Raw genomic sequence first — 25,419 nt, forward strand, 5'->3', positions numbered from 1 at the left:
TGTGTGTGTGTGTGTGTGTGTGTGTGTGTGTGTGTGTGTGAGTGTGTGTGTGTGTGTGTGTGTGTGTGTGTGTGTGTCTCACGTTGGTGGAGGAGTGCAGCCAGTATGCGATGTTGGTTTCCATGGCGACCCACTCCAAAGGGGAGGAGCTGTATTTGTGCTCAGAGTCTTCCTGTTTCACCGTCAGCATCTTGGACTGTTATGACATCACAGGATGACATCATCAGTTCAGTTTTATTCTTGGTTTTCTGATTTCAGTTTTTATGTTTATTTGACTTTAAACAGGTTTTTCATTCATACAGATTATTTATCAGCCTGTTAGCCTAGCATGCTAATCCTACGTAAACATATGGTAACGCACTGCTGGGTATCACTATTAATCTGAATGTGACACAGAATCACAGGAGAAGCTGGAAGCGATCTGATTGGATGATGAAACAACGTGTTCACTGTCGTACCTGAAGCTCTAAAAACTTCGCCCAGAACGAGATTTTCCTGTCGACGTCAATGTGAGTCGGAGAGTGAAGCTCCGCCTCCCTCTCCTTCTGCTCCTGACCTGCACGCACACACACACACATTATATACACACACACACACACACACACATTATATATACACACACACACACATTGTATATACACACACACACGTTGGTCTTCCTACACTTGTGAGGACTCTCCTGATATAAATCGTTCTCTCATTAACTTTCTGTTGATCTATTAATCAATTAATATTTGCAGCTCAACTTCAAACATTCCTCTAAAGTAACGAGGAGCATCAAACATGTCCTCACAAAGATAGAAAGACAAGTGTATGATATCAGACACACATATGGTTAGTGTCAGAGGTCAGAGGTCGTACTGGTTCCATATCGGTGCTCCTCCACCGTCCAGCCCAGACTGCTGCTGTGACCTTTAAACAACTTCTCTGCTACAACCTCCAACTGACGGAAACCCCAGTCTGGAAGAGACACACCGCTGAGCTGATACACACACACACACACACACACACGCACACGCACGCACACACACACACACACACACACACACACACACTCACACGCACGCACGCACACACATACATACACACACACACACACACACACACACACACACACACACACACTCACACACACACACACACACTCACACGCACGCACGCACACACATACATACACACACACACACACACACACACACACATACATACATACACACACACACACACACACACACACACACACACACACACACACGCGCACACACACACACGCGCGCACACGCGCGCGCACACACACACACGCACACACACATACACACGCGCACACACACACACACACGCACACGCGCGCGCACACACACACACGCACACACACATACACACACGCACACACACACACACACACACACACACGCACGCACGCACACACGCACACATACACACACGCACACACACACACGCACACGCGCGCGCACACACACACACGCACACACACATACACACACACACGCACACGCGCGCGCACACACACACACGCACACACACATACACACACACACGCACGCACGCACACACACACACACGCGCATGCACGCGCGCACACACACAGAATTAAGGTTCATCCAGTTAAAGGACGAGTTCACAGTTATTCCAGTGTGTCTTAAAGGAGCCTTATTATTATGGTTTGTTCTGTTCTCATGTGATTCAACAAGCCATTCAGATTTGATGCCCCTTCTTACATCACATGGGGTGAAGCTAAGCTAAACTAAGCTAAGCTAAGCTTGTGTGGTGGGGCTGGTTTGGGGGACAAATATTATATTCCTAGATGTCGAGTTATTAATATTACACCTGTGTTATTTATATTCATAACAGATGTTCTGCTGTGTTGTTAAACTGTTTTCTGTTGTTCTGCTATAAACTGTTAAATAAAGATTTATTTGAAAAAAAACAAAACACACCTTGAGGACAGCTGACGTGTTGACGTGCACCAATCGAACCTCAGACAGGATCGTCTTCCACACCTCTGACTCCGCCTCCCTGTTGGAGATGTCCTGAACACACACACACACACACACACACACACACACACACACACACACAGAGGTGAGGACAGGTGTGACCTCCAGGTGTGTGGCGAACAGTCAGAGGTCAGTCTCACCACTCTCCACAGGTTCTGAGCCGGCATGGAGACGTTGAAGTCGATGTAACCTGAAACTTCCTGAGCATGAGGGCTCATGGGAGCTGCGACATCATGGCTGCAACACACACACACACACACACACACACACACACACACACACACACACACACAGTCAAAAATATATTAGGATGCATCTCAAGTCCCTTATTGGATTGTTCCTCACTGGACTCAGAAATAGTTCTAGGGAAATAGGGAGGGGAGAGGAGCGAGGAGCGAGGAGGGAGGAGCGATGAGCGAGGAGGGAGGAGCGAGGAGGGAGGAGCGATGAGCGAGGAGGGAGGAGGGAGGAGGGAGGAGGGAGGAGCGAGGAGCGAGGAGCGAGGGACACATAGACCCATACTCACACTGAGCGGGACACAGTATAAATACAGAATGCAGGAAACAGCTGCTGCAGTGATAACTGTGCAGCTTTATTAGTGTAAACAGTAACCTGTTTACCTGTTGAGGAAGCGTGAGGTCATCCCATGAACCAGCTGGATGACATCACCATGACGGACAGGCCGAGGAGGACTGCTGACCACCAGGTCCTGTCTGAGACACACTGACAGGTTACACAGGACTACACCTCCCAGCATGCCCCAGGACAGACATACAGACAGGTTACACAGGGACTACACCTCCCAGCATGCCCCAGGACACAGACAGGTTACATAGGACTACACCTCCCAGCATGCCCCAGGACACAGACAGGTTACACAGGACTACACCTCCCAGCATGCCCCAGGACAGACACACAGACAAGTTACACATGGACTACACCTCCCAGCATGCCCCAGGACAGACACACACAGACAGGTTACACAGGGACTACACCTCCCAGCATGCCCCAGGACAGACACACAGACAGGTTACACAGGACTACACCTCCCAGCATGCCCCAGGACAGACACACAGACAGGTTACACAGGACTACACCTCCCAGCATGCCCCAGGACAGACACACAGACAGGTGACCTACCTGCCCGGCTCTTTGATGATCCACCAGTTGTTGACGTCTTTGAAGGGGTAACAGGTGACCTGCTGCTGGTGAGAACTGCCCCGCCCATTCTCATACCTGCACACACACAGTTACACCTGTCACTCACACTGTACCTGACAGAGTTTTGATTGGCTGCTGGTCTGTGTGAGCTGGCAGCACCTGATTGGGTAGTTGGCTTTGTGTGAGTGGAGCCAGCAGGGGATTGGCTGAGAGGCGGAGCTTCTTAGAGTCACCTGACTGCCGTAAGAAACTTCCAGAGGCTGACCCTGAGTGATCCTGGAGAGGCCTCCCTGCAGACACACATCAATCAATCAATCAATCAATCAATCAACTAACAAGGTTACTGTAACAAAGAGTTCCATCACGAGCCTCTAGAACAGATTCAGTGTGGAAATCTAATGGAGGGAGAACCAACATTCCTGGTGATAGAGAACAATGTCTAACACGCTAACAGAGGTGCTTAAACACCTAAAGAGCCATTAGAACCTTCTCAGTGTCCTTTAGAACCTTCTCAGTGTCCTTTAGAACCTCCTCAGTGTCCTTTAGAACCTTCTCAGTGTCCTTTAGAACCTTCTCAGTGTCCTTTAGAACCTCCTCAGTGTCCTATAGAACCTTCTCAGTGTCCTTTAGAACCTCCTCAGTGTCCTTTAGAACCTTCTCAGTGTCCTTTAGAACCTTCTCAGTGTCCTTTAGAACCTTCTCAGTGTCCTATAGAACCTTCTCAGTGTCCTTTAGAACCTCCTCAGTGTCCATGTGAACCTTCTCAGTGTCCTTTAGAACCTTCTCAGTGTCCTTTAGAACCTCCTCAGTGTCCTTTAGAACCTTCTCAGTGTCCTTTAGAACCTCCTCAGTGTCCTATAGAACCTTCTCAGTGTCCTTTAGAACCTCCTCAGTGTCCTTTAGAACCTTCTCAGTGTCCTTTAGAACCTCCTCAGTGTCCTTTAGAACCTCCTCAGTGTCCTTTAGAACCTTCTCAGTGTCCTTTAGAACCTCCTCAGTGTCCTTTAGAACCTTCTCAGTGTCCTTTAGAACCTCCTCAGTGTCCTATAGAACCTTCTCAGTGTCCTTTAGAACCTTCTCAGTGTCCTTTAGAACCTCCTCAGTGTCCTATAGAACCTTCTCAGTGTCCTTTAGAACCTCCTCAGTGTCCTTTAGAACCTCCTCAGTGTCCTTTAGAACCTCCTCAGTGTCCTTTAGAACCTTCTCAGTGTCCTTTAGAACCTCCTCAGTGTCCTATAGAACCTTCTCAGTGTCCTTTAGAACCTTCTCAGTGTCCTTTAGAACCTCCTCAGTGTCCTATAGAACCTTCTCAGTGTCCTTTAGAACCTCCTCAGTGTCCTTTAGAACCTCCTCAGTGTCCTTTAGAACCTTCTCAGTGTCCTTTAGAACCTCCTCAGTGTCCTTTAGAACCTTCTCAGTGTCCTTTAGAACCTCCTCAGTGTCCTTTAGAACCTCCTCAGTGTCCATGAGAACCTTCTCAGTGTCCATTAGAACCTCCTCAGTGTCCATGTGAACCTTCTCAGTGTCCTTTAGAACCTCCTCAGTGTCCATGAGAACCTTCTCAGTGTCCATTAGAACCTCCTCAGTGTCCATGTGAACCTTCTCAGTGTCCTTTAGGACCTTCTCAGTGTCCTTTAGAACCTCCTCAGTGTCCTTTAGAACCTTCTCAGTGTCCTTTAGAACCTCCTCAGTGTCCTTTAGAACCTCCTCAGTGTCCATGTGAACCTTCTCAGTGTGTGTGTGTATATGTGTGTGTGTATGTGTGTGTGTGTGTGTGTTACCTCCAGACTGGCCTGGAAGGCGGAGCTCATCAGTTGGTCATGTGGTCCGCTGCGGTGCAGGAGAGTCAGGTGAACGTAGAACCAGAACACGTAGAGCAGAACTGGAACCACTAACAGACACACAGCTCGACACACACACTGCACACACACACTGAGCTACACACACACACACACACACACACACACACACACACACACACACACACACACACAGAATCATCAAGTTGACCCCACCCGGCTCAAACCTGACTGTACCAGATGGTTTTTTGAAGCGCACCTTCAGAGATCAGGTTGTATAAACAGAGTTTCTGAGCGCGCTCAGTATGATGCTGGACTCACATGACTGACAGTTTGGTCTCCCATCAGCCTCCAGGTGTGCAGAGAGGCCACGCCCAGCAGCAGCAAGTAGGAGAACACGCCCATATACTTCACCCTGACCACACAGACGGGTGGGGTTAGTTCATGATAAAACGTGTCACGTGTCAGCTCCTCCCAGCGAGGAGGCGAGGACGTCTTCGTTCACGCCAGCGTCATTTAAGGAGGAGACAACTACTGATGACGCTCATCAAGCGATCAATATGTAGCTGCAGAACATGGTTTGGTTTCTGGTTTCTTACCCGACAGCTGCAGCACAGGAGGCTCCACAGAGGAGCAGCCAGCAGTATCTGAACCAGGAGCTGAGGAGGAGGAGGAGGAGGAGGAGGAGGAGGAGTAAACTCTTCATCAGTCACAATAACACAACGATTCATCTTTATTCATATCAAAGCTCTGCAGTCACAGGAGCAGACACGGTCCAGGGGTCAAAGGTTAAAGGTGAGTCTCACCTGTTGGGAGCGTTGTGGAAGCGCAGGTAGGAGAAGAAGGCCAACAGCACGAAGAAGATGAGAACAGACTCCAGTAACATGAAACGTGATTGGACGATCAGAGAGTTCTCTGCAACAACAACAAACACAGGTGACGTAAATAAAAACAGTTTATAACGAGCTGCTGCAACTCTCAGGAAGATTTTACACAATATTAGAGTTTTAATACGACGATCTGTCAGGTGTGCAGTGTTGATACTCACCCAGCAGCAGCAGCAGAGCCGCTCCCAGAGCCGACAGGTGAGAGAAGTGCAGCTCCAGAGTCAACAGGTAGACCAGAGGAACACAGAGAGCCCCACACAGAGCGGGCAGCAGCCGCAGACTCCACACACTCACACTGCCGGGGTACTCTGTACAACAAAACAAACACACTCACACTGCCGGGGTACTCTGTACAACAAAACAAACACACTCACACTGCCGGGGTACTCTGTACAACAAAACAAACACACTCACACTGCCGGGGTACTCTGTACAACAAAACAAACACACTCACACTGCCGGGGTACTCTGTACAACAAAACAAACACACTCAGGCTGCAGGAACACTCTTTTTAAACCAGAGATAAACTGGTTTAAACTGGAATCAAACCAGGTTAGACAATAGAACCTGTTTTTAAACTAACACAAACCAGTTCAAACTGGTTTAAAGAGGTCGGTGGTGTTTGAGATAAAACAAACACTTAACAATAAATTTAACGGTTTTTAACCACTTTGAACCAGAGATTATCTGGTTCAAACTGGTTTAACCACATTTTAAACTGTTAGCTGCTGATAACTGGTTTTAACCAGAAATAAACTGGTTCAAACTGGTTCAAACTGGTGTTACAATAAAAGATGTTCCTACCTGCTCCGATTCTGTTCCACACAAAGTTCCCATCAAATCCTCCCAGGTACGCTGCAACACACACACACACACACACACACACAGGTGAGTTATACACATGATCACACACACATATCTAACTCACACACGTGTTTTATTGTTGTCATGGTAACTGACCTCCAAAGGCCAGGATCATGTGACCGAGGGGCGGTCCGCTGTCATCGATGAAGAAAACTCTCTTCATGTAGAGAGACACGAACTGTCCATAATACACTTCATCGAACCTGCACACACACACACACACACACACACACACACACACACACACACAGACACACACACAGAAAAACACACACACAGAAAAACACACACACACACACGCACAGAAAGACACACACACACAGACACACACACACACACACACACACACACACACACACACACACACACACATACATACATACACACACACACACACACACACACACACACACACACACACACACACAGAAACACACACACACGCACAGAGCAAAGCTCAGATGTCTGACTGTCCCTGAACGCACCAACAGTTAAAGATCTAAAAACAGTCAAAAATGTGAGTGTTGGTTGGTGGGTTTACTGTGTGTGTTGGTCATGTGACAGACCCCACCCCCCACAGGTAGGAGCAGGTATATAAAACAAACACTCACACCACAGCGTTGGGGTAGTTGAGTCGGCTCAGTCGGGTCCAGAGAGCGAGCACAGAGACCAGCAGCAGGACCAGGTCCACCTGAGCCGTCACCACCAGGGGGAGCTGCAGCATCACCGCTACCTGACACACCTGGAGACACACACACACACACACACACACACACACACACACACACACACACACACGCTGACAGTTCAAACAACCTTCACACTGCTTCACTCCATCTTTACATTTTAGTTTATGATGTTTTTACCTCAGAGACACAAAAAGTTCCTGATTCTGACGACTGCAGTAAAAGTACATAAGTATTATGAGCTTGATGTAGTTAAAGTATTGCAGTAAAAGTACATAAGTATTATGAGCTTGATGTAGTTAAAGTATTGCAGTAAAAGTACATAAGTATTATGAGCTTGATGTAGTTAAAGTATTGCAGTAAAAGTACATAAGTATTATGAGCTTGATGTAGTTAAAGTATTGCAGTAAAAGTACATAAGTATTATGAGCTTGATGTAGTTAAAGTATTGCAGTAAAAGTACATAAGTATTATGAGCTTGATGTAGTTAAAGTATTGCAGTAAAAGTACATAAGTATTATGAGCTTGATGTAGTTAAAGTATTGCAGTAAAAGTACATAAGTATTATGAGCTTGATGTAGTTAAAGTATTGCAGTACAAGTACATAAGTATTATGAGCTTGATGTAGTTAAAGTATTGCAGTAAAAGTACATAAGTATTATGAGCTTGATGTAGTTAAAGTATTGCAGTAAAAGTACATAAGTATTATGAGCTTGATGTAGTTAAAGTATTGCAGTAAAAGTAGTGGTTTGGTCCCTCTGACTGATATATTATTATATATGACATCATTAGATTATTAATAGTGAAGCATCAGTGTTAGAGCAGCATGTTACTGTTGTAGCTGCTGGAGGTGGAGCTAGTTTACACTACTTTATATACAGTTAGCTAGTTTAGTCCAGTGGTTCCCAACCTAGGGGTCGGGCCCCTCCAAAGGGTCAGCAGATAAATCTGAGGGGTGGTGAGATGATTAATGGGAGAGGAAAGAAGAAAAAACAAAGTTCTGATACACAAATCTGTTTTCAGTTTTTGGACTTTTTCTCTAATCTTTGATTTTTGCTGAAATATTGGATCATTTGAACATTTATTGAAATGAAAGCATGTGAGAAGTTTAGAGGGAAAAATCACTATTTGGTGGAGCTGTTAACAACTCATAGACATGTGAAATGTGACCCCGACTACACACTGCTTTTTGTAAGACGTCAAAAGACAAAAAAGGTTGGAAACCACTGGTTTCATCTTTAACAATGTGTTGTATTTTAAAAGCTTGTTATATTATCCATTGTGTCAAATCTTCATCTGAAAAGTAACTAAAGCTGTCAAATAAATGTAGTGGAGTAGAAAGTACAATATTTCCCTCTGACATGTAGAAAGTAGCATCACATGGAAATACTCAAGTAAAGTACAAGTACCTCAAAACTGTACTGAAGTATAATAATGAGGTAAATGTACTCTGAACACAGACGGTTGATCAGCCTGGTCATCGGTCTGTTTCTATCAATAATCAATAATCGATCACATTCCTCATGATCCTGCAGCTCATCAGTAAACAGACTGAAACCAGCTGTTAGCATTAGCCGCGCGGTTAGCTGAGTCCCGGTACATTAATGCTAACTGTTGTTGCTAAAGCTAGCCAGAACTCACCTTGTGTCGTCACGCCGGTAACGGTAAACCCGCCGGTTCCGCTGCTCTGTTAGCCGTTAGCCGTTAGCATGTGATCGTTGTTTCGGGGTTGATTAGTGCAGCCTGCCGCTCGGAGCTCCACTTCCTGCCTGTTACCATGGAAACAGTCGGTCCGTGCCATTAACTGCATATACAATGTAAATATCTTTAAATAAATATGTAAATATATTTGTGTAATTACAGCAAAGAACTTACATCACATTTTACTTCTACAATGTTTGCTAATAGTGCAACAGTAGTTCTTCTTCTTCTTCTTCTTCTTCTTCTTCTTCTTCTTCGTCTTTTTGATCTTGTGCTTGTTCTTCTTCTTCTGTTTGCATCCAGTTTATTGATGCATTACCGCCACCTTCTGCTCCGGATGTGAATCAGACAATAGACTTACAATCTAAACACACACACACACACACACACACACACACACACACACACACACACACACACACACACACACCCTAAACTACATTTATCCTTTAACCTTTAACCTTTAACCTCCCTGCTGTGTCCACTGCCTACCTGAGAACTTTCCTCTCTCTGTCCCACCTTTCTTGCCACATCTGGTTGTTTTTTTTACCCAGATTACACATTTAACCTTTACTTTACAGATTTACTGATTTGCATTTCTATATTTCCTTTCTTTAAAGCCCTCCTTGCCAACTCAAGGAAGGAAGGCGGCTGTAGGTTACGTATGTGTTTTATTGAAGCAGCTGATCTTTGAGCTTTGAGCTGCAGGTTCCAACTGGTTTATGGTTTTACTGGTGTCCAGGTTTAGTGTTTCAGTGTGACAGCAGCCTGCAGACACAGAGGACTGATGAAGCTCTCAGATGAATAAAGCTCTTTTTCTAAACAGACCTGGTCCAGACAGCAGAGAGCTGCAGAGAGACCACGTTCATGGGAAGAAGTTGAGTAAGTGGAACTTTGTTTGGTTTGAATCCTCTTCATCACCATCTCTAATGTTTCCTCTTCATCACAATCAAGCTGCTGTTTGTTTGTTGGTGTGTTGACTTCCAGAACAGAAGAAGACTCATCATTTCATCACTGATTTCTCATGTCTTTGTTAATGACTCGATGCCACAAAGTTCATCCAACAGTAAATAGTCAGAATGACAGCTGGCTGCCTTTAAATCAGAGTCTAGATGTAGAAACACACATTTGATTTGCTGATGACTGAAGAATAATAATGAACCTGTCTGTGTGTCTTCATCAGGTGCTGCAGGTTACCAACATGGAAAGGTATTAATTACACTTAACACTTCATATTACAGTTGATACTGATTCATCCTCGCTGTTCAGTCTGACTGTGTTTCACTTAAACATTGAATAACAACAAAACCATAAAAGTAGAATCCTGATACAGATCCTGTTACAGAAACTGGACTTTGATACTCAAGTTGTTTTATGAAGGATTACAATTCATGTTTATTGAGGGTCAAAGTGCTTTGATAGAGTGGTAATCATTTTTTAATCATTTTATAATGGTAATTATTTGACACTGCACTTCTTTGGTTCCTAAATAAAACACCCACCAAGTGTGGAGTCTATCGGATGATTGATTTAAGAGATATGTGAAGGACAAACAGACAGACAGAGAGTCTTCCCTTTATAGTTAGATGGTTTGTAACCAGTGATCTCCCCCTGGTGGTCAGTGAGGTGTACATCTGGTCTCAGTGTTCCTGTCAGTCTACAATGATCCTGTAGGATGGAGCACAGTTCATGTTAATGTGACAGAGTCTGAGTTTCTTCATCAGTCAGACAGAAATCATTCAGAGTGAAGAGTTTCAAACTTTAGAGGAAAAAATGATGAGAGCTCTGATTTCATGGACCTCATCCATCAATAATCACTGAGATAAACATGACAAATTCATTTCTTCATTTAGTCCAAAAGGCTCATTTGTGTACACAGTAATTGTACTTTTTGTACTTTATTTCTGATATATCTGTTTCTGATGTGATTATAGCGTATGTGGTGCTTGGACATTGACTATGTCAACTCTCGTCCTCTGATCCATTATCCAATAGATTTAAATGTTGTTCAACCAACTATCCAACAACAACTGTGCACCTACTCTAGTTTGACTATATGTGTTATTGTCCTCTGTCTTGTTTCCATGTTGACTCTTATGAAGACACAGTAGTGTTGAAACATTGATCTGTTTGCTAATCTAATGTGCTCCAGTTCCTTTTTTCCTCTGAAGTTTGCTGTCATTGCTGAAAGATTTGCAGAAAACTTCTTTTCACCTGAGGTTCAAACTTTATTCAACGTTACTGTGTTGATGCTTTTCTTGTTGATAGCTGCTAGTTTCTCCAACAGTTACTGAGGCTGAAGACTAAACAGTGAATTTCCTCCCTGCTGGTCTTCCTCTCTGTCTAGAAGGAGGATCCATCAGAGACCAGACTCCTCTGAACCTGAACCTGAACCTGAACCTGAACCTGAACCTGAACCTGGACCTGAACCCAGCTGTGTGTCTATGAAGAGTGACCGGTCAAAGCAGGGCCTTGTTGTTTTTAAAGGACAACAACCCTCTGCTGCAAAGAAGTAAGTTGTAATTGAATGTAAAGGACAGCTGCCCAGTATAACTGCTCTACTGCTGATATTTAACAACTCTGTGAAGAAAACTGCTCAAACTAATCCACCATTTTCTGTCTGAAACATGAAATGATTGTGTCACCTGTTAAGTGCACAAAATACACACCGTGTGGATCTGAGTAACTCATTCTGTCACCACGGGACCAGAAACCAGGAGAGTCTGGATCCTGATTCATACCAGACCGTGATGGTACTAACAGACATCATAGTGGGTGGTGGTGGTTTACTGGAGTACTTTATATGTATAAGTGTTTCTAATATTTTGTCCATCCCATTAACATATATGAGGGAGGTAAATATTAGTAACACTTTTCTATATAATAGACTCCAGTAAACCACCACCCACTACCACCTCAATAATAAACATAAAGTAGAATTATCACCTTTCTGACAACATCAACAACAATGTATAAACTTCATAAAAATAGAATCCATGACAGAGCTGCTGTGTTGGATTGTATTAGACTCCACAGGTGTTCCTGATAAAGTGTCCAGTGATTATAATTTTTAGTTAAACATTGATTCATAATAAAACTATAAAAGTAGAATCCTGATATGAGAGCCTGTTATAAAGTGTTACCATGGTTACACAGTACTGGCAGAGTGTTTTACATTAACTAGTGCAGTGCCCGATTGCTTGATCGCTGCTTCAATAATTAATACTGTTGATGTGAGGTGTGAATGAGTATAAGCAACAACAACAGGAAAGAAACATTCTGTTAAACACAGATGTTCAGTAATGTAATAGTGAATCTTTTCTCATTTCAAGTATAATGAAGGCTGCATTTAAATATAAAACACATAAGCATTCAATGGGCCCGTTCTTTTGCTCAAAGTGAAGGTGGAGGGGACCATTGCATCCTGGCCACATTGACCCTTACTGTTTGAGCATCCAGGAGGTAAATGGTCTCCTGATCCCTTCTTGACCTGAGGATGATCTAATTTCTCAACTTCCCTTTAGCTGCTGGCAAGCTTTACACAGGAACCCAAAATCCTTCCAAAGTGGTTCAGAATGTGAAAGTGAACTGATTTAATCTGCTCAATGTTTAATCAGGTTTCCACAAAGTCCCATCTTTAGCTTTTCCCTGGTTTTAACTGAACACCCAACAGAATGTGAAGCTTTATGATCGGATGTTTGTTAGTGAATTTTACCTTGGTAGATGAAGTTAACTTCTCTCCCTCCGTTTTTATGTCCAGTTTTGAATCTTTTGTGCTAATGATTCAATCAGGAGAGTTTGGTAGTGACCCAAGCCTTGTAGTGCTCCAACTGTCAGTCACCTCATGATGTTTATGAGAAGATAAGCCAGACTTTTACAGCAGGAATCTTGAATGGCAGCAAGAACTCTTCCCACCTGCAGTGGGCATGTTTTAAGATAACCAGTGTTTCTATCAGTATCCATCAGTCCAGACTCCCCTGAACTCAGCTGTGTGTCCTTGAAGAATGACTCATCAGTGGGTACTGAGACCCGATGATTAAACAGATGGATTTGTTGTTCTGACACTTCTTCATGAGAAACAACATTAGTCAGCATTCTCCTCTCCCAGAATGTCTTATCACAGCTTATATTAGTATTTATATCTGGTTTTCATTCGAATAAATAATGACAGAACACAAACACTTTAACAAACCAAAAACTGTGTACAGTCTATAGTGCAAAAAAATAATTCATGATTCCTCCACAGAGTTGACCAGGAGAGCTCAGAGGTTCCCAGTGGTCAGTCTGCCCAGCAGCATCTAACACACCTGGACTCCATATTTATGGTCTGTACATGTACAACAACTACTTTTACATTTATACTGTTCACAATCATCTCCGTACTGCACTTTGTAGACCAGTGGATTGTCAGTCTGTCCAACATGGATCTGATGTTTGCTTCATGATTTTAGTTTGATTGTGTCATACATATAGTATTCTGTTCCAGCTGCTGGAGGAGAACATTGTCACTTTTGTGAAGAACGAGCTGAAGAAGATGCAGAAGGTCCTGAGTTCAGATTACCCAGAATGCTTAGAGAGTCTGAGGGAAGATGAGGAGGTGTTGGACGGTGAGGAGGAAGAGCAGAGGAGGAGCAGCAGAGAGGCATTTCAGAAGATCACACTGCACTTCCTGAGGAGAATGAAGCAGGAGGAGCTGGCTGACCGTCTGCAGAACAGTAAAGATTTAACATGCTCGATAAATTAGACATTCATTATGTCTCAAGAGATGGAGGAAAATACTTTCAGATGTGCATTCTTTAAATTGTGATATTTTCATCATTAATTATTCATAATCATTGATCCTATTTCTTGTGTGGTCATTCAGAAACTCCTGCTCCAGTTGGCCAACATAAACTCAAGTCTAACCTGAAGAAGAAATTCCAGTGTGTGTTTGAGGGGATTGCTAAAGCAGGAAACCCAACCCTTCTGAATCAGATCTACACAGAGCTCTACATCACAGAGGGAGGGACTGCAGAGGTCAATGATGAACATGAGGTCAGACAGATTGAAACAGCATCCAGGAAACCAGTCAGACCAGAAACAACCATCAGACATGAAGACATCTTTAAAGCCTCACCTGGAAGAGATGGACCAATCAGAACAGTGATGACAAAGGGAGTGGCTGGCATTGGGAAAACAGTCTTAACACAGAAGTTCACTCTGGACTGGGCTGAAGACAAAGCCAACCAGGACATACAGTTCACATTTCCATTCACTTTCAGAGAGCTGAATGTGCTGAAAGAGAAAAAGTACAGCTTGGTGGAACTTGTACATCACTTCTTTACTGAAACCAAAGAAGCAGGAATCTGCAGCTTTGAAGAGTTCCAGGTTGTGTTCATCTTTGATGGTCTAGATGAGTGTCGACTTCCTCTGGACTTCCACAACAATGAGATCCTGACTGATGTAACAGAGTCCACCTCAGTGGATGTGCTGCTGACAAACCTCATCAGGGGCAAACTGCTTCCCTCTGCTCGTCTCTGGATAACAACACGACCTGCAGCAGCCAATCAGATCCCTCCTTGGTGTGTCGGCATGGTGACAGAGGTCAGAGGGTTCACTGACCCACAGAAGGAGGAGTACTTCAGGAAAAGATTCAGAGATGAGGAGCAGGCCAGCACCATCATTTCCCACATCAAGACATCACGAAGCCTCCACATCATGTGCCACATGCCAGTCTTCTGCTGGATCACTGCTACAGTTCTGGAGGATGTGTTGAAAAGCAAAGAGGGAGGAGAGCTGCCCAAGACCTTGACTGAGATGTACATCCACTTCCTGGTGGTTCAGATCAAACTGAAGAACATCAAGTATGATGGAAGAGCTGAGACAGATCCACACTGGAGTCCAGAGAGCAGGAAGATGATTGAGTCTCTGGGAAAACTGGCTTTTGAGCAGCTGCAGAAAGGCAACCTGATCTTCTATGAATCAGACCTGACAGAGTGTGGCATCGATATCACAGCAGCCTCAGTGTACTCAGGAGTGTTCACACAGATCTTTAAAGAGGAGAGAGGGCTGTACCAGGACATGGTGTTCTGCTTCGTCCATCTGAGCGTTCAGGAGTTTCTCGCTGCTCTTCATGTCCATCTGACATTCATCAACTCTGGAGTCAATCTGCTGGCAGAACAACAAATAATGTCCCAGAAGTCTGAAACTAAACAAGAATCTGCAGAAACACATCTGTACCAGAGTGCTGTGGACAAGTCCTTAAGGAGTCCAAATGGGCACCTGGACTTGTTCCTCCGCTTCCTTCTGGGTCTTTCACTGCAGACCAATCAGACTCTCCTACGAGGTCTGCTGACACAGACAGGACATTGTTCACTAAGCAATCAGGAAACAGTTGAGTACATCAAGAAGAAGATCAGTGAGGATCTGTCTGCTGAGAGAACCATCAATCTGTTCCACTGTCTGAACGAACTGAAAGATCATACTCTAGTGGAGGGGATCCAACAGTCCCTGAGTTCAGGAAGTCTCTCCACAGATAAACTGTCTCCTGCTCAATGGTCAGCTCTGGTCTTCATCTTACTGTCGTCAGAAAAAGATCTGGACTTGTTTGACCTGAGGAAATACTCTGCTTCAGAGGAGGCTCTTCTGAGGCTGCTGCCAGTGGTCAAAGCCTCCAACAAAGCTCTGTAAGTACACAGATAGTTGGATTCATTATTATTTAAATATGCTGCTATCTTTTGAACACGACAGAAAAAAATAACTTCTTGTTTTTTTCCTTTTTATTTCCTCCTCAGGCTGACTGGCTGTAACCTTTCTGAGAGAAGCTGTGCAGCTCTGTCCTCAGTTCTCAGCTCCCAGTCATCTAGTCTGAGAGAGCTGGAATTAAGTAACAACAACCTGCAGGTTCCAGGAGTGAAGCTGCTGTCTGCTGGACTAGAGAGTCCACACTGTACACTGGAAACTCTCAGGTCAGGATTAATCAACCTGTTCAACAGATGACCATTTAAAATATGAATGATATTAGTGGATAAACATGAAACTTGTGTAGGATTCTCTCTGCTAATATGATTTCTCAAACCAGGCTTTACTAATATAAAATATTACAGTGAATTGGGCCAAGCAGAGAGAGATTTTTAAGTCTATGTGCCTGGCGGAACTGAGCCCAAATCTTTCAAATCAGGCAGTGTTTTACAAGTTGGTTATTGCACACCATATTCCACAATAAGGAGAGAGAGGAGCACAAAAGAGAGGACAAGGTGATTCAGTAACAACAGGCTTCTTCAATCTGGGCCCATTCTGAAGATGGGTCAGGATTAGCAGGATGCATCCACTATGGAAGAGCCCTGAAAGCCGCAGCCCAGTAGTATGTTTGAAAATTTGGCAGTGGGCTTTTGGTTGTTTTTTTTTACCTATGTGGGGTACCCTTGCCATTCCAAACAAAGTCTAAAATCAGACTCTAATTTTGAGAAAAAGGGGAATAATAAGGGGCAAACACTGAAACAGATACATACATTTAGGTAACATATTCATCTTCACAACATTAACTCTAGCAATTATTGAAAGGGGCAGGAGGTTCCAGTGGATAAGGAAGGATTTTATTTTTGCACTAGGTTCTCTATGTTTTTATGAAAAAGACTGGAATATTTCCTGGTGATCTTGATACCAAGATAAGTAAACTGGTCATTGACCAACCTCAACTGGAAGGATTTCCAGGATATCTGAAGAGTGGCCCTGTTAAAAGAGAATAATTTGATTTTGCACATATTCAACTTGTAGCCTATCACATTAAACTTCTTAAAGATTGAGAGCATTTGTGGGATTAAGGAATTGGCTCTGGATAAAATTGGTCTTTAATATTGTGCTCTGAATGAAGAGAGATAACAAGAAGAGGCTCATTCACAGGATTGGAAGAGTTACTTTAAAAATGTATTCCAGTACAATTACTAATTACCTTGACATTAAATGAAGTCAGTGACCTAATCCAAGTATCACAATATTAAATTTATTTATATATTAAAATGAAGTCAAGAGAAAAGAAATATCAATTAGATAATCTTTACTTAAGTGTGTTCTGTAAGACAACAGAACAATGGAACCTTAGAAAAGAAAATGGGGAAACCAAGATTTTAGCATCAAAAATGTGTTGTCTGCTCAGTTTATTTTTAAAGAAAAACTTGCTTTTCATTAAGCACATTCAGGCAGCAGCCTGTAGACCTACAGTGAAGGACAACACATGATGTACATTACAGAGAACATTCTCAGGGAAAGACTGACCAAACAGTGCTTGGTCCACCAGCTGTGTGAAGCATCACACAGGCAGCTTGTGATGCTTCACCTCTACCAGAGTTTTGTCCTCCACAGCTCTCAGAGGAACGGCAACATGGGCTTCACTGTGTCCTTTTACTTGGTTCTATCTGTGTGATACGCCTGAGTTTTTCTGACTTATTTAGTGTTGAACGTGCTCGGTCACAGTGTGTAACGACCGCTCCTGCATGCTCTCCCAACGTAAATTCACTGTGTGTGAAGTGTGTGTTTGTGTGCTCACTGTGCACATCTGCATGCACCGTGCGGGATCATCCTCTACTCACACCATCGTGGACCAGTGAGTTATTTTGCCTCTTGTTCCTGCTCTGCTTATGTTTGGGACTTTTGCAGTGCATGGTAGTATATCATTCTTTATTTTAAAATGTATTTTAAAATTGTAATCCTGCTAATAATCCCCATTTTTACTAAATGTATCAGTAGTCTGTAACAGAATACAATTACCTTTTTTTATCCTAACTATGTAACACTGTTCCATGTATTCTGTTTCTCTGCAAGCCTGCTCACTCAATATCGGGAATAGGAGGGGGGAAAGGGGGCAGCCCTGCCTGGTACCTCTATGTAACAGGGAAGAAGCTGAAGTAGTGTTGTTGGTGCATACAGTAGCTGTAGGAGATAGATAACAAATGCTAATCCATTTGATAAAGTTCCGACTGAATCCAAAAGAACTGAGTGCAAAAATTAAATAGTCTCACTCAATGTGGTCAAAGGCTATTTCCACATCAGGTGAGATCACAACCTTTGGATTGTCTGCTTGTGTAGATGGGGGTGCATAGACAATGTTAAAGAGTCATGTAGTGTATTACAGAGGGAACGTTACCTTTTGGATATTAATTTGGCTGGCTGAGTAACACCTCAAATATTACTCCGGTTAGAGCGTATAGTGGAGACTTAAGCCACCTATGATGAGTGTGAATAATGCAGGTTGAGGCGTCTGATGCAGTTAGTATCCTTTACTTATGGTGAAATAGGCAGTTCTACCAGTGGTCTGCAATGAACAGAAATTACAGACAGAATACAAATACAGGATTTAGTACAATAGTGTCATTACCATAATCTATATAGGGTAGATAGATAACATAGTCACATAAATAATATCAAATAATACTGAATTAAACATTCTTATATGGTTTGAACATTATAAACTCAGAGTGACTTAATTCAATCCTTCTACAACTGAAACAGCAGCCTGAAGTAGCTAGCAAACTGAAATGACATTTCCACAATTTGACATAATATCAAATTATTAGTCCTCAATTACTGATTACAATTGATAATTTAGTATATATAATTCACCAACCGGGTAGACATTCACACACGGCAACACATTGTTGAACATCCACCATCCACCAAGGAAAGAAGGAAAAGAAAACTAACATGTGCCTCTAAGCTAGTAGACGGGGTTTCCCGGTCCAGTCTGCGGGGCTGTATCCTAGCAACTACCTAACAACAGTAGCAGCCTCATTTTTATCCATGGGACTTTCGTACATAGTGTTAAAAAAAAAGAATACGTGTTTCTAATAAATCCAGTTTGATCAGGGGAAATTATCAGTTGGAGAAAGGTTTTAAGACGTTTGGCTAAAATCTTAGCTATTATTTTATAATCCGACTTTAGAAGGGAACTTGCGCAGTAAGAGCTGCAATTAAGGGAATTTTAATTAACCTTTTACGACAACAGTGATATTGAAGCTTGATAAAGGCTGGTCGGAAATCTTTCACTTTTGAGTGACTCTGTAAATACCAGTGAACGGGGTGAGGACGTTAGAGAATGTCTTATAAAATTTGTTTGGTAGACTGTCAGGTCCTGGAGTCTTACCACTACTAAGGGAAGAGATTGCAGCAGATATCTCTTGATAAGTTATGTCCCTCTCCACCTCCTCCCAATCATCCTGGTCAGTATTGGGGATCTGCAAACTCTGAGAAAAAGTGTCAAATAAATTTGGGTCCTGGGCTGATGCTGAGGTATATAAGGAGGAGTATAACCTGGTGGGTAAGGAGCTTACTACTTTTGTCATCCTGTTCATATATTTTGAATTTAGCCCACATGAGTAATTTCTCTGCTTGATCAGTAGAGAGTTCATCAAACTCAGCTTGCAAAAGCAGACGCTGCTTGTAAAGATCTTGTGATGGACTGTTTGCATAACATTTATCAATGGAAGACATGGATTGACATATTTGACCCTGTTATCTTTTACAATGTGCTCAGAAAGATATAATAAGGCTGTATATATATTTATTGAGAAAGGATTGAAGTAAAATAGATGCGGCGGGACTCTTGGTTTTAGAGGTCTGTCCAAGATTGGTGAGATAGTAAAATTAAAGTCTCCCCCAGAACAAAAATATGGGAATATAAATTTGTGATAAAGGAAAAGAGTATAGATATGAATTTTGAGTCATCCCAATTGGGTGCACATATGTTAACTAAAATAAGTGGGGTGCCAAAGATTGTGCATCGTGCAGACACTATGATAAATCTCCCTTTATGATCTGTAGTGACCTTAGAGGCAATAAAGGGAGTGGGTTTGCTGATTAATATGGCAGCACCTCTTGCTTTGTTATCAAAGTTAGAATGGTATACCGGACCCACCCAACCCTTCTGCAGTACAGAATGGTCTGTAGGCCTTAGGTGGGTTTCTTGCAGGGAAGCAAGATCAGCTTGTAGGTTCCTTAGTTCCTTATGAGTCAGTATTCTTTTACGTTTAACTGGGTTATTAGCTCCCTTAATGCTCCATGACACAAAGTTGATAACAGTAGTCAAGGTGGGCATTGTGCAATGAGGGATAACAATGAGAAGCTATAACAACATTGTAAAGCTCTCTTCTTCTACCACATGTAGGAGAAGTTAGGAAGAGGGAAAGAAAAGCAGTAAGTAAAAACTACAGACCTGAAGTTTAAAACTCAGAATTTTGGCCGTTATAGCCACCCACCCCAGCCCAGACAGTACCTTCCCAAACGAAGTACAGGTCAAATAAACATGTTCTCTTTGCACTGAAGTGTGCTCACTGCAGAAGAAGGATAGGATAAACAACCGTGAACTTAAGCCCTAAGCCCTAATGGCTTAGCTATCATACAGTAGTATCCGAGGAGAAATATTAAAGTGTTGCTTAAAAGGGAGAAAATACTAACTAAACCAGAAAACCCCTTCCCGAGGATAAAGCAAGTGCAACCAAAGTCACTCAGTACTATACAGAATTTACTGGACAGTTCAGTTTACTGGAGATTAAGTCTGAAGTGTTATTTCTTCACATGAAGGTACCTACTTGTCAGACTTGAAGATGTGTGTTTTACCATCGTGGATCAGTCATAGTTGAGCAGGGTATCAAACACCATACTTTACATCAGGGTGGTTCACTGGGAGCAGTCGCTTTATTTCATTGTAGGATGCCTTTAGTTTGGAGATGGCTGGGGTGAAGTCTGGGAAGATAGAAAAGGGTTGGCCCTCAAAGCGAAGAGCTGGTGTAGCCTTGCAAAGTTGGCATAGAATCTCCTCTTATATGTGAAAAAAGTGAACTTGAACGATGAAATCCCAGGGCCTGTTGCCTTCCGCTGGCCTCAGATGCAGATTTGTCTGTGTTCTGGCCTTCTGGTGTGTAGACTACAGCTCCTTGGTCAGTAGGCTAACACTTTGTTCCAGTGAAATGATAGCGTTGGAAGCGCCAGAGGTGGCAGCCTCCAGCTCCTACAGTGCTTTCATGTCCTCTATATGCCATTTGGAGTGCTCGGATATCAGAGGTTGTCTCTTCTCTTTGTGTCTTCTCTGACATCATTGCCAAAAACAATAATAATGCACGTGCCTTGTTTGCTACTGTCAACAGGCTAACAAACCCTGTCCCTGTGTCCACTTCAAATCAGTTTCAGTAGTTTTCAGTAGTATGACACAATTCCATCTGATCAACCACAAAATCCAATACATTATGCAATATCTGAAATACTCCTCTTGCCGCCTTGATATTCTGCTTATAGGCTTTTCCAAAATTGTTTCAAACTGCATGGCCTCAGATCCTCTATAGGCTGTCAACACATCTCTTCTCTCAGGTGTCTTCCCACAGGCCCTGAAAACTGTCATCATCAAGCCACTTATAAAAAAGAACAATCTAGACACTTCACTAATGAGCAACTATAGGCCCATATCAAACCTCCCGTTTTTAAGTAAGATTGTTGAAAAATCTGTTTTTCAACAGCTGAACAACTTTGTGGCACCAAACAACCATTTTGATGTCTTCTGGTCAGGATTTCGACGACAGCACTGAGACTGCTCTTGTTAAGGTCTTCAATGACATACATTTAAACACTGACAGTGGCAGATTTACAGTATTAGTATTACTCAATCTTGGTTCCGCATTTGACACGGTCGACCACAACATACTACTGGACCGACAGGAAAACTGGTTGGGAATTCTGGCACAGTACTGAACTGGTTTGAATCCTACTTAAAGGACAGGGACTTCTTTGTGTTTATAGGTAATTACACATCTCAGCAGACAAAAATGACATGCAGAGTTCCCCAAGGCTCCATTCTGGGACCTCTTCTGTTCAACATCTACATGCTCCCACTAGCTCAGATTATGGAAAACAAGTCATGGACTCAGATCTGAATTCTAACAGCCACATTAAGACAATTACAAAGTTAGCCTACTATCACCTGAATAATATATCAAGAATTAAAGGACTTATGTCTCAGCAGGATTTGGAAAAATTTGTCCATGCATTTATCTCCAGTAGACTCGACTACTGTAACGCTGTCTACACAGGTCTCCCTAAAAATCGATCAGACAGCTGCAACTGATTCAGACGCTGCTGCTCGAGTCCTCATCAAGACAAAGAAAGTGGATCATATAATTCCAGTTCTCAGATCTTTACACTGGCTTCCTGTCTGTCAAAGAATTGATTTTAAAATACTGCTGTTAGTTTATAAAACATTGAATGGTTTAGGGCCAAAATACATTTCTGATATACTGCTACATTATGAACCATCCAGACTCTCAGATGGTTCCTCCATTCAGGTTTTTATTGTTTTCTTTTGTTTTGCTTTTGTCGTTGAATTATTTAATACCACAGATGATTTTACAGATTTCTTCTAAATGTGTCTAAAAACCGTTGTGCGTGGACAGCCAAGTATTCATAGGTTCCTAGAGCACCAGTTTCAGGTTAAAGAGCAGACTACTCTGTCTGGAGATTCTTTGATGAACCACTGTGAGGTCACATTTTATGGCAGGAGGCTCCTTGATTTTGTGTAGTTTTAAAAATCTTCAACATACCAAACATGAAAAGTTCACACAGCACTCTGATAAAATTACATTTTTATTCTTCATTTTGGCAAAAGCTTCACTCTTCATAAAGACATTTGAATGTTTCTAACATTTAGATCACAATGACGAGGTAAAAACATGCTGCTGAATCATCCTTCAGCTGCTGACTTTTCCTGTCTGGCTGGATGCTCAACTTTCTGGAGCTCCCTGATTCAGTTCATCTTTTAGTTAATTAGTTAGTTTGGAGACAGTTTGTTGTTGTGTCTGACTGCACACAGCAGGACTCTCAGAATGTCTGATGTGTGTTGTTTTGTGTGTTTGCAGTCTGTCGGGATGTCTGATCACAGAGGAAGGCTGTGCTTCTCTGGCCTCAGCTCTGAGCTCCAACCCCTCCCATCTGAGAGAGCTGGATGTGAGCTACAATAATCCAGGAGCCTCAGGAGAGAAGCTGCTGTCTGCTGGACTGAAGGATCCACACTGGAGACTGGAGACTCTCAGGTATGGAGAGACAATATCTGTTAGAGGAGGAAGAGCTGGGAACATTTTCTCTGTCAGCACTGATCACAGATCTCAACTGAATCTTTGAGTTTTTGTTATTTCTTACTGAAGTTTCCTGTAAATGTTGAAAGTTAAACCTGATTAGATTCAATCAGGGTTTCAGATGGATTGGGATACTGGATTCAGGTTGGATCAAAGTCTATCAAAGCCCAACCCCACATTTGAACAGAATAATAAAACAGTAGACTAGAGCGATGTAACGTCCATGTTTGCATGCTGAAAGAGAACGTGCTGCTCTGACCCCCCTCCTCCTTTCAGGCTGCAGCCTGCTGGAGTCCGATGGTTGACACCAGGTCTGAGGAAGTGTAAGTGTGTTTTTCATTTCATTCATCAAAACAAAGCAAACTTCAAACTGTGACATCACTCATTCACATCCTACTGAGGGTGAAGATGATGTCATCATCACACAGATGATCGATCAATAACTGCAGCTGTATTGTGTCTCGTTCTCTCCATCAGATTTCTGTCAACTCACACTGGATCCAAACACAGTAAACAGAAACCTCAAACTGTCTGAAAACAACAGGAAGGTGACACATGTGAAGGAGGATCAGTCATATCCTGATCATCCAGACAGATTTGATTTCTGGTCTCAGCTGCTGTGTAGAAATGATCTGACTGGTCGCTGTTACTGGGAGGTCGAGTGGACAGGAGGAGTTCATATAGCAGTGAGTTACAGAGGAATCAGCAGGAGAGGAAACAGTCTTGACTGCAGGTTTGGAGGGAATGATCAGTCCTGGAGTCTGTACTGCTCTGATGGTGGTTACACTGTCTGGCACAATAAGACAGGAACAAATATCTCCTCCTCCTCCTCCTCCTCCTCTGTCTCTAACAGAGTAGCAGTGTATGTGGACTGTCCTGCTGGCACTCTGTCCTTCTACAGAATCTCCTCTGACACACTGATCCACCTCCACACCTTCAACACCACATTCACTCAGCCTCTGTGTGCTGGGTTTGGGTTCTGGGTTGACCGGTCTGGTTCAGTGTCTCTGTGTTCTCTGTAGGAGGAAGAGTCTCCTCCTGTTAGAGAAACTTTCTCATGTTATTTAGTACCAACCTGATCTTTCACTGCTTGTAAATGCAGTTTCTAAACCAACATGGTTTCCACATGACCGACAGTTTATCAGTCACATATAAAGACATTTAAAAAGCTGTAAAAAATAAGCTGATGTTCTCAGAGCAGATAGCTCAGTCTGTTAGAGGACTGTTTGGAGGTTCGGAGGTCGTGGCTTTGATCCTTATGAGTCTAAGTGAAACTCAGAAGCTCTCAGAGAGAAAACCACCAGCGGCTGAAAGTTTACTGAAATGTCAAGTTGTGACCAAGGTTTTTAAAAATGTTGGAAGAGTTTTGCCGACTAACTATAACACACATAATGACAGTAAGTATCCGCTGGCCTATAGAGGCACTTTGTTGTTTTTACTCTTATTTGTTGTTCAATTAGTTGTTTTTTTAATCATATAGTTAATTCAGAAAGCGACATGTTTTTATGTGTCTCTACTGGATGTGCATGTAGAGCTGTAAATAAACATTATGATTAATTGATTCATCAATACATAGTTTTGTCTATAAAATGTCAGGAAATTGTGTAAATTGTGTAAAATGCTGGTTGTAATTTCACAGAGTCAAAGGCGACGTCTTTAAATGTCTCATTTTGTCTGAACTAAAGTCCAGAACAGTCAAATATTCTGTTTATTATCATGTAAGACAAAGAAAAGCATTAAATCTTCACACCTGAGAAGCTAAAAGCAGAAAATGTTGATGATTAAGTGTTAATTTAGTGTTGATAGATAATCAATGAATGGACTAATTGTTGCAGCTCTGGCTGTATGTGAACAGAATATTAGAGGACAAACAGCTGACAATTTAGCGCCTTACTAAATATCCACAATAAAAAGCTCATTTACAGGATCATCAATCCGTTTACAATCTGTTTGAATTAAATGTTACTCAGGCAGAAATAAATGGAACTGCAGTATCACCTGTCATGTTCAATAAAAAATGATAATAAATAATAATAGAAGCTTTCATTTGATCTTTATTGTCAGATTCAGAAAAATGGCACTCTAATAATAACCTGAACATTATTAATTGTCATATTGTTTATTCACTCACAGTTTAGCGCCGGGTCAGTTTCTCATTTCTACAACCTTCACACAACTCAACTTTTAATGAAAAGTGACACAATCTGTAACA

At 42.5% G+C, this 25,419-nt stretch overlaps 2 protein-coding genes across 4 annotated transcripts in view; one reads left to right on the forward strand and one right to left on the reverse strand.

Moving 5' to 3' along the window:
* Nucleotides 1–9,389, reverse strand: part of pomt1 (protein-O-mannosyltransferase 1) — an 11,783-nt gene extending 2,394 nt beyond the window's left edge. For all 3 annotated transcript variants that reach the window (XM_044335286.1, XM_044335276.1, XM_044335294.1), the window contains exons 1-18: nt 9,292–9,389; nt 9,058–9,185; nt 7,342–7,472; nt 6,827–6,933; nt 6,671–6,721; nt 6,027–6,173; nt 5,785–5,893; nt 5,578–5,637; nt 5,300–5,393; nt 4,961–5,116; nt 3,339–3,469; nt 3,159–3,254; nt 2,639–2,731; nt 2,159–2,255; nt 1,959–2,051; nt 862–982; nt 459–556; nt 83–196 (exon numbers count right to left, since the gene is read on the reverse strand). In XM_044335286.1, the coding sequence (XP_044191221.1) occupies nt 83–196; nt 459–556; nt 862–982; nt 1,959–2,051; nt 2,159–2,255; nt 2,639–2,731; nt 3,159–3,254; nt 3,339–3,469; nt 4,961–5,116; nt 5,300–5,393; nt 5,578–5,637; nt 5,785–5,893; nt 6,027–6,173; nt 6,671–6,721; nt 6,827–6,933; nt 7,342–7,454 (1,680 nt within the window). In that variant the 5' untranslated portion in view covers nt 7,455–7,472; nt 9,058–9,185; nt 9,292–9,389. The remainder of the gene's footprint in view (nt 1–82; nt 197–458; nt 557–861; nt 983–1,958; nt 2,052–2,158; nt 2,256–2,638; nt 2,732–3,158; nt 3,255–3,338; nt 3,470–4,960; nt 5,117–5,299; nt 5,394–5,577; nt 5,638–5,784; nt 5,894–6,026; nt 6,174–6,670; nt 6,722–6,826; nt 6,934–7,341; nt 7,473–9,057; nt 9,186–9,291) is intronic.
* Nucleotides 9,390–9,695: 306 nt separating this feature from the next.
* On the forward strand, nt 9,696–25,105 carry LOC122969512 (NLR family CARD domain-containing protein 3-like). Its single transcript, XM_044335241.1, has 10 exons — nt 9,696–9,999; nt 10,301–10,326; nt 11,465–11,629; nt 13,364–13,442; nt 13,604–13,847; nt 13,997–15,782; nt 15,891–16,064; nt 22,992–23,165; nt 23,484–23,530; nt 23,685–25,105. The coding sequence occupies exons 2-10, from the start codon at nt 10,319–10,321 to the stop codon at nt 24,227–24,229; spliced, it is 3,222 nt and encodes a 1,073-aa protein (XP_044191176.1). The 5' UTR covers nt 9,696–9,999; nt 10,301–10,318; the 3' UTR covers nt 24,230–25,105.
* Nucleotides 25,106–25,419: the final 314 nt, after the last annotated feature.

The sequence above is a fragment of the Thunnus albacares genome, chromosome 2, assembly GCF_914725855.1.
Source record: "Thunnus albacares chromosome 2, fThuAlb1.1, whole genome shotgun sequence".
Lineage (NCBI taxonomy): Eukaryota > Metazoa > Chordata > Actinopteri > Scombriformes > Scombridae > Thunnus > Thunnus albacares.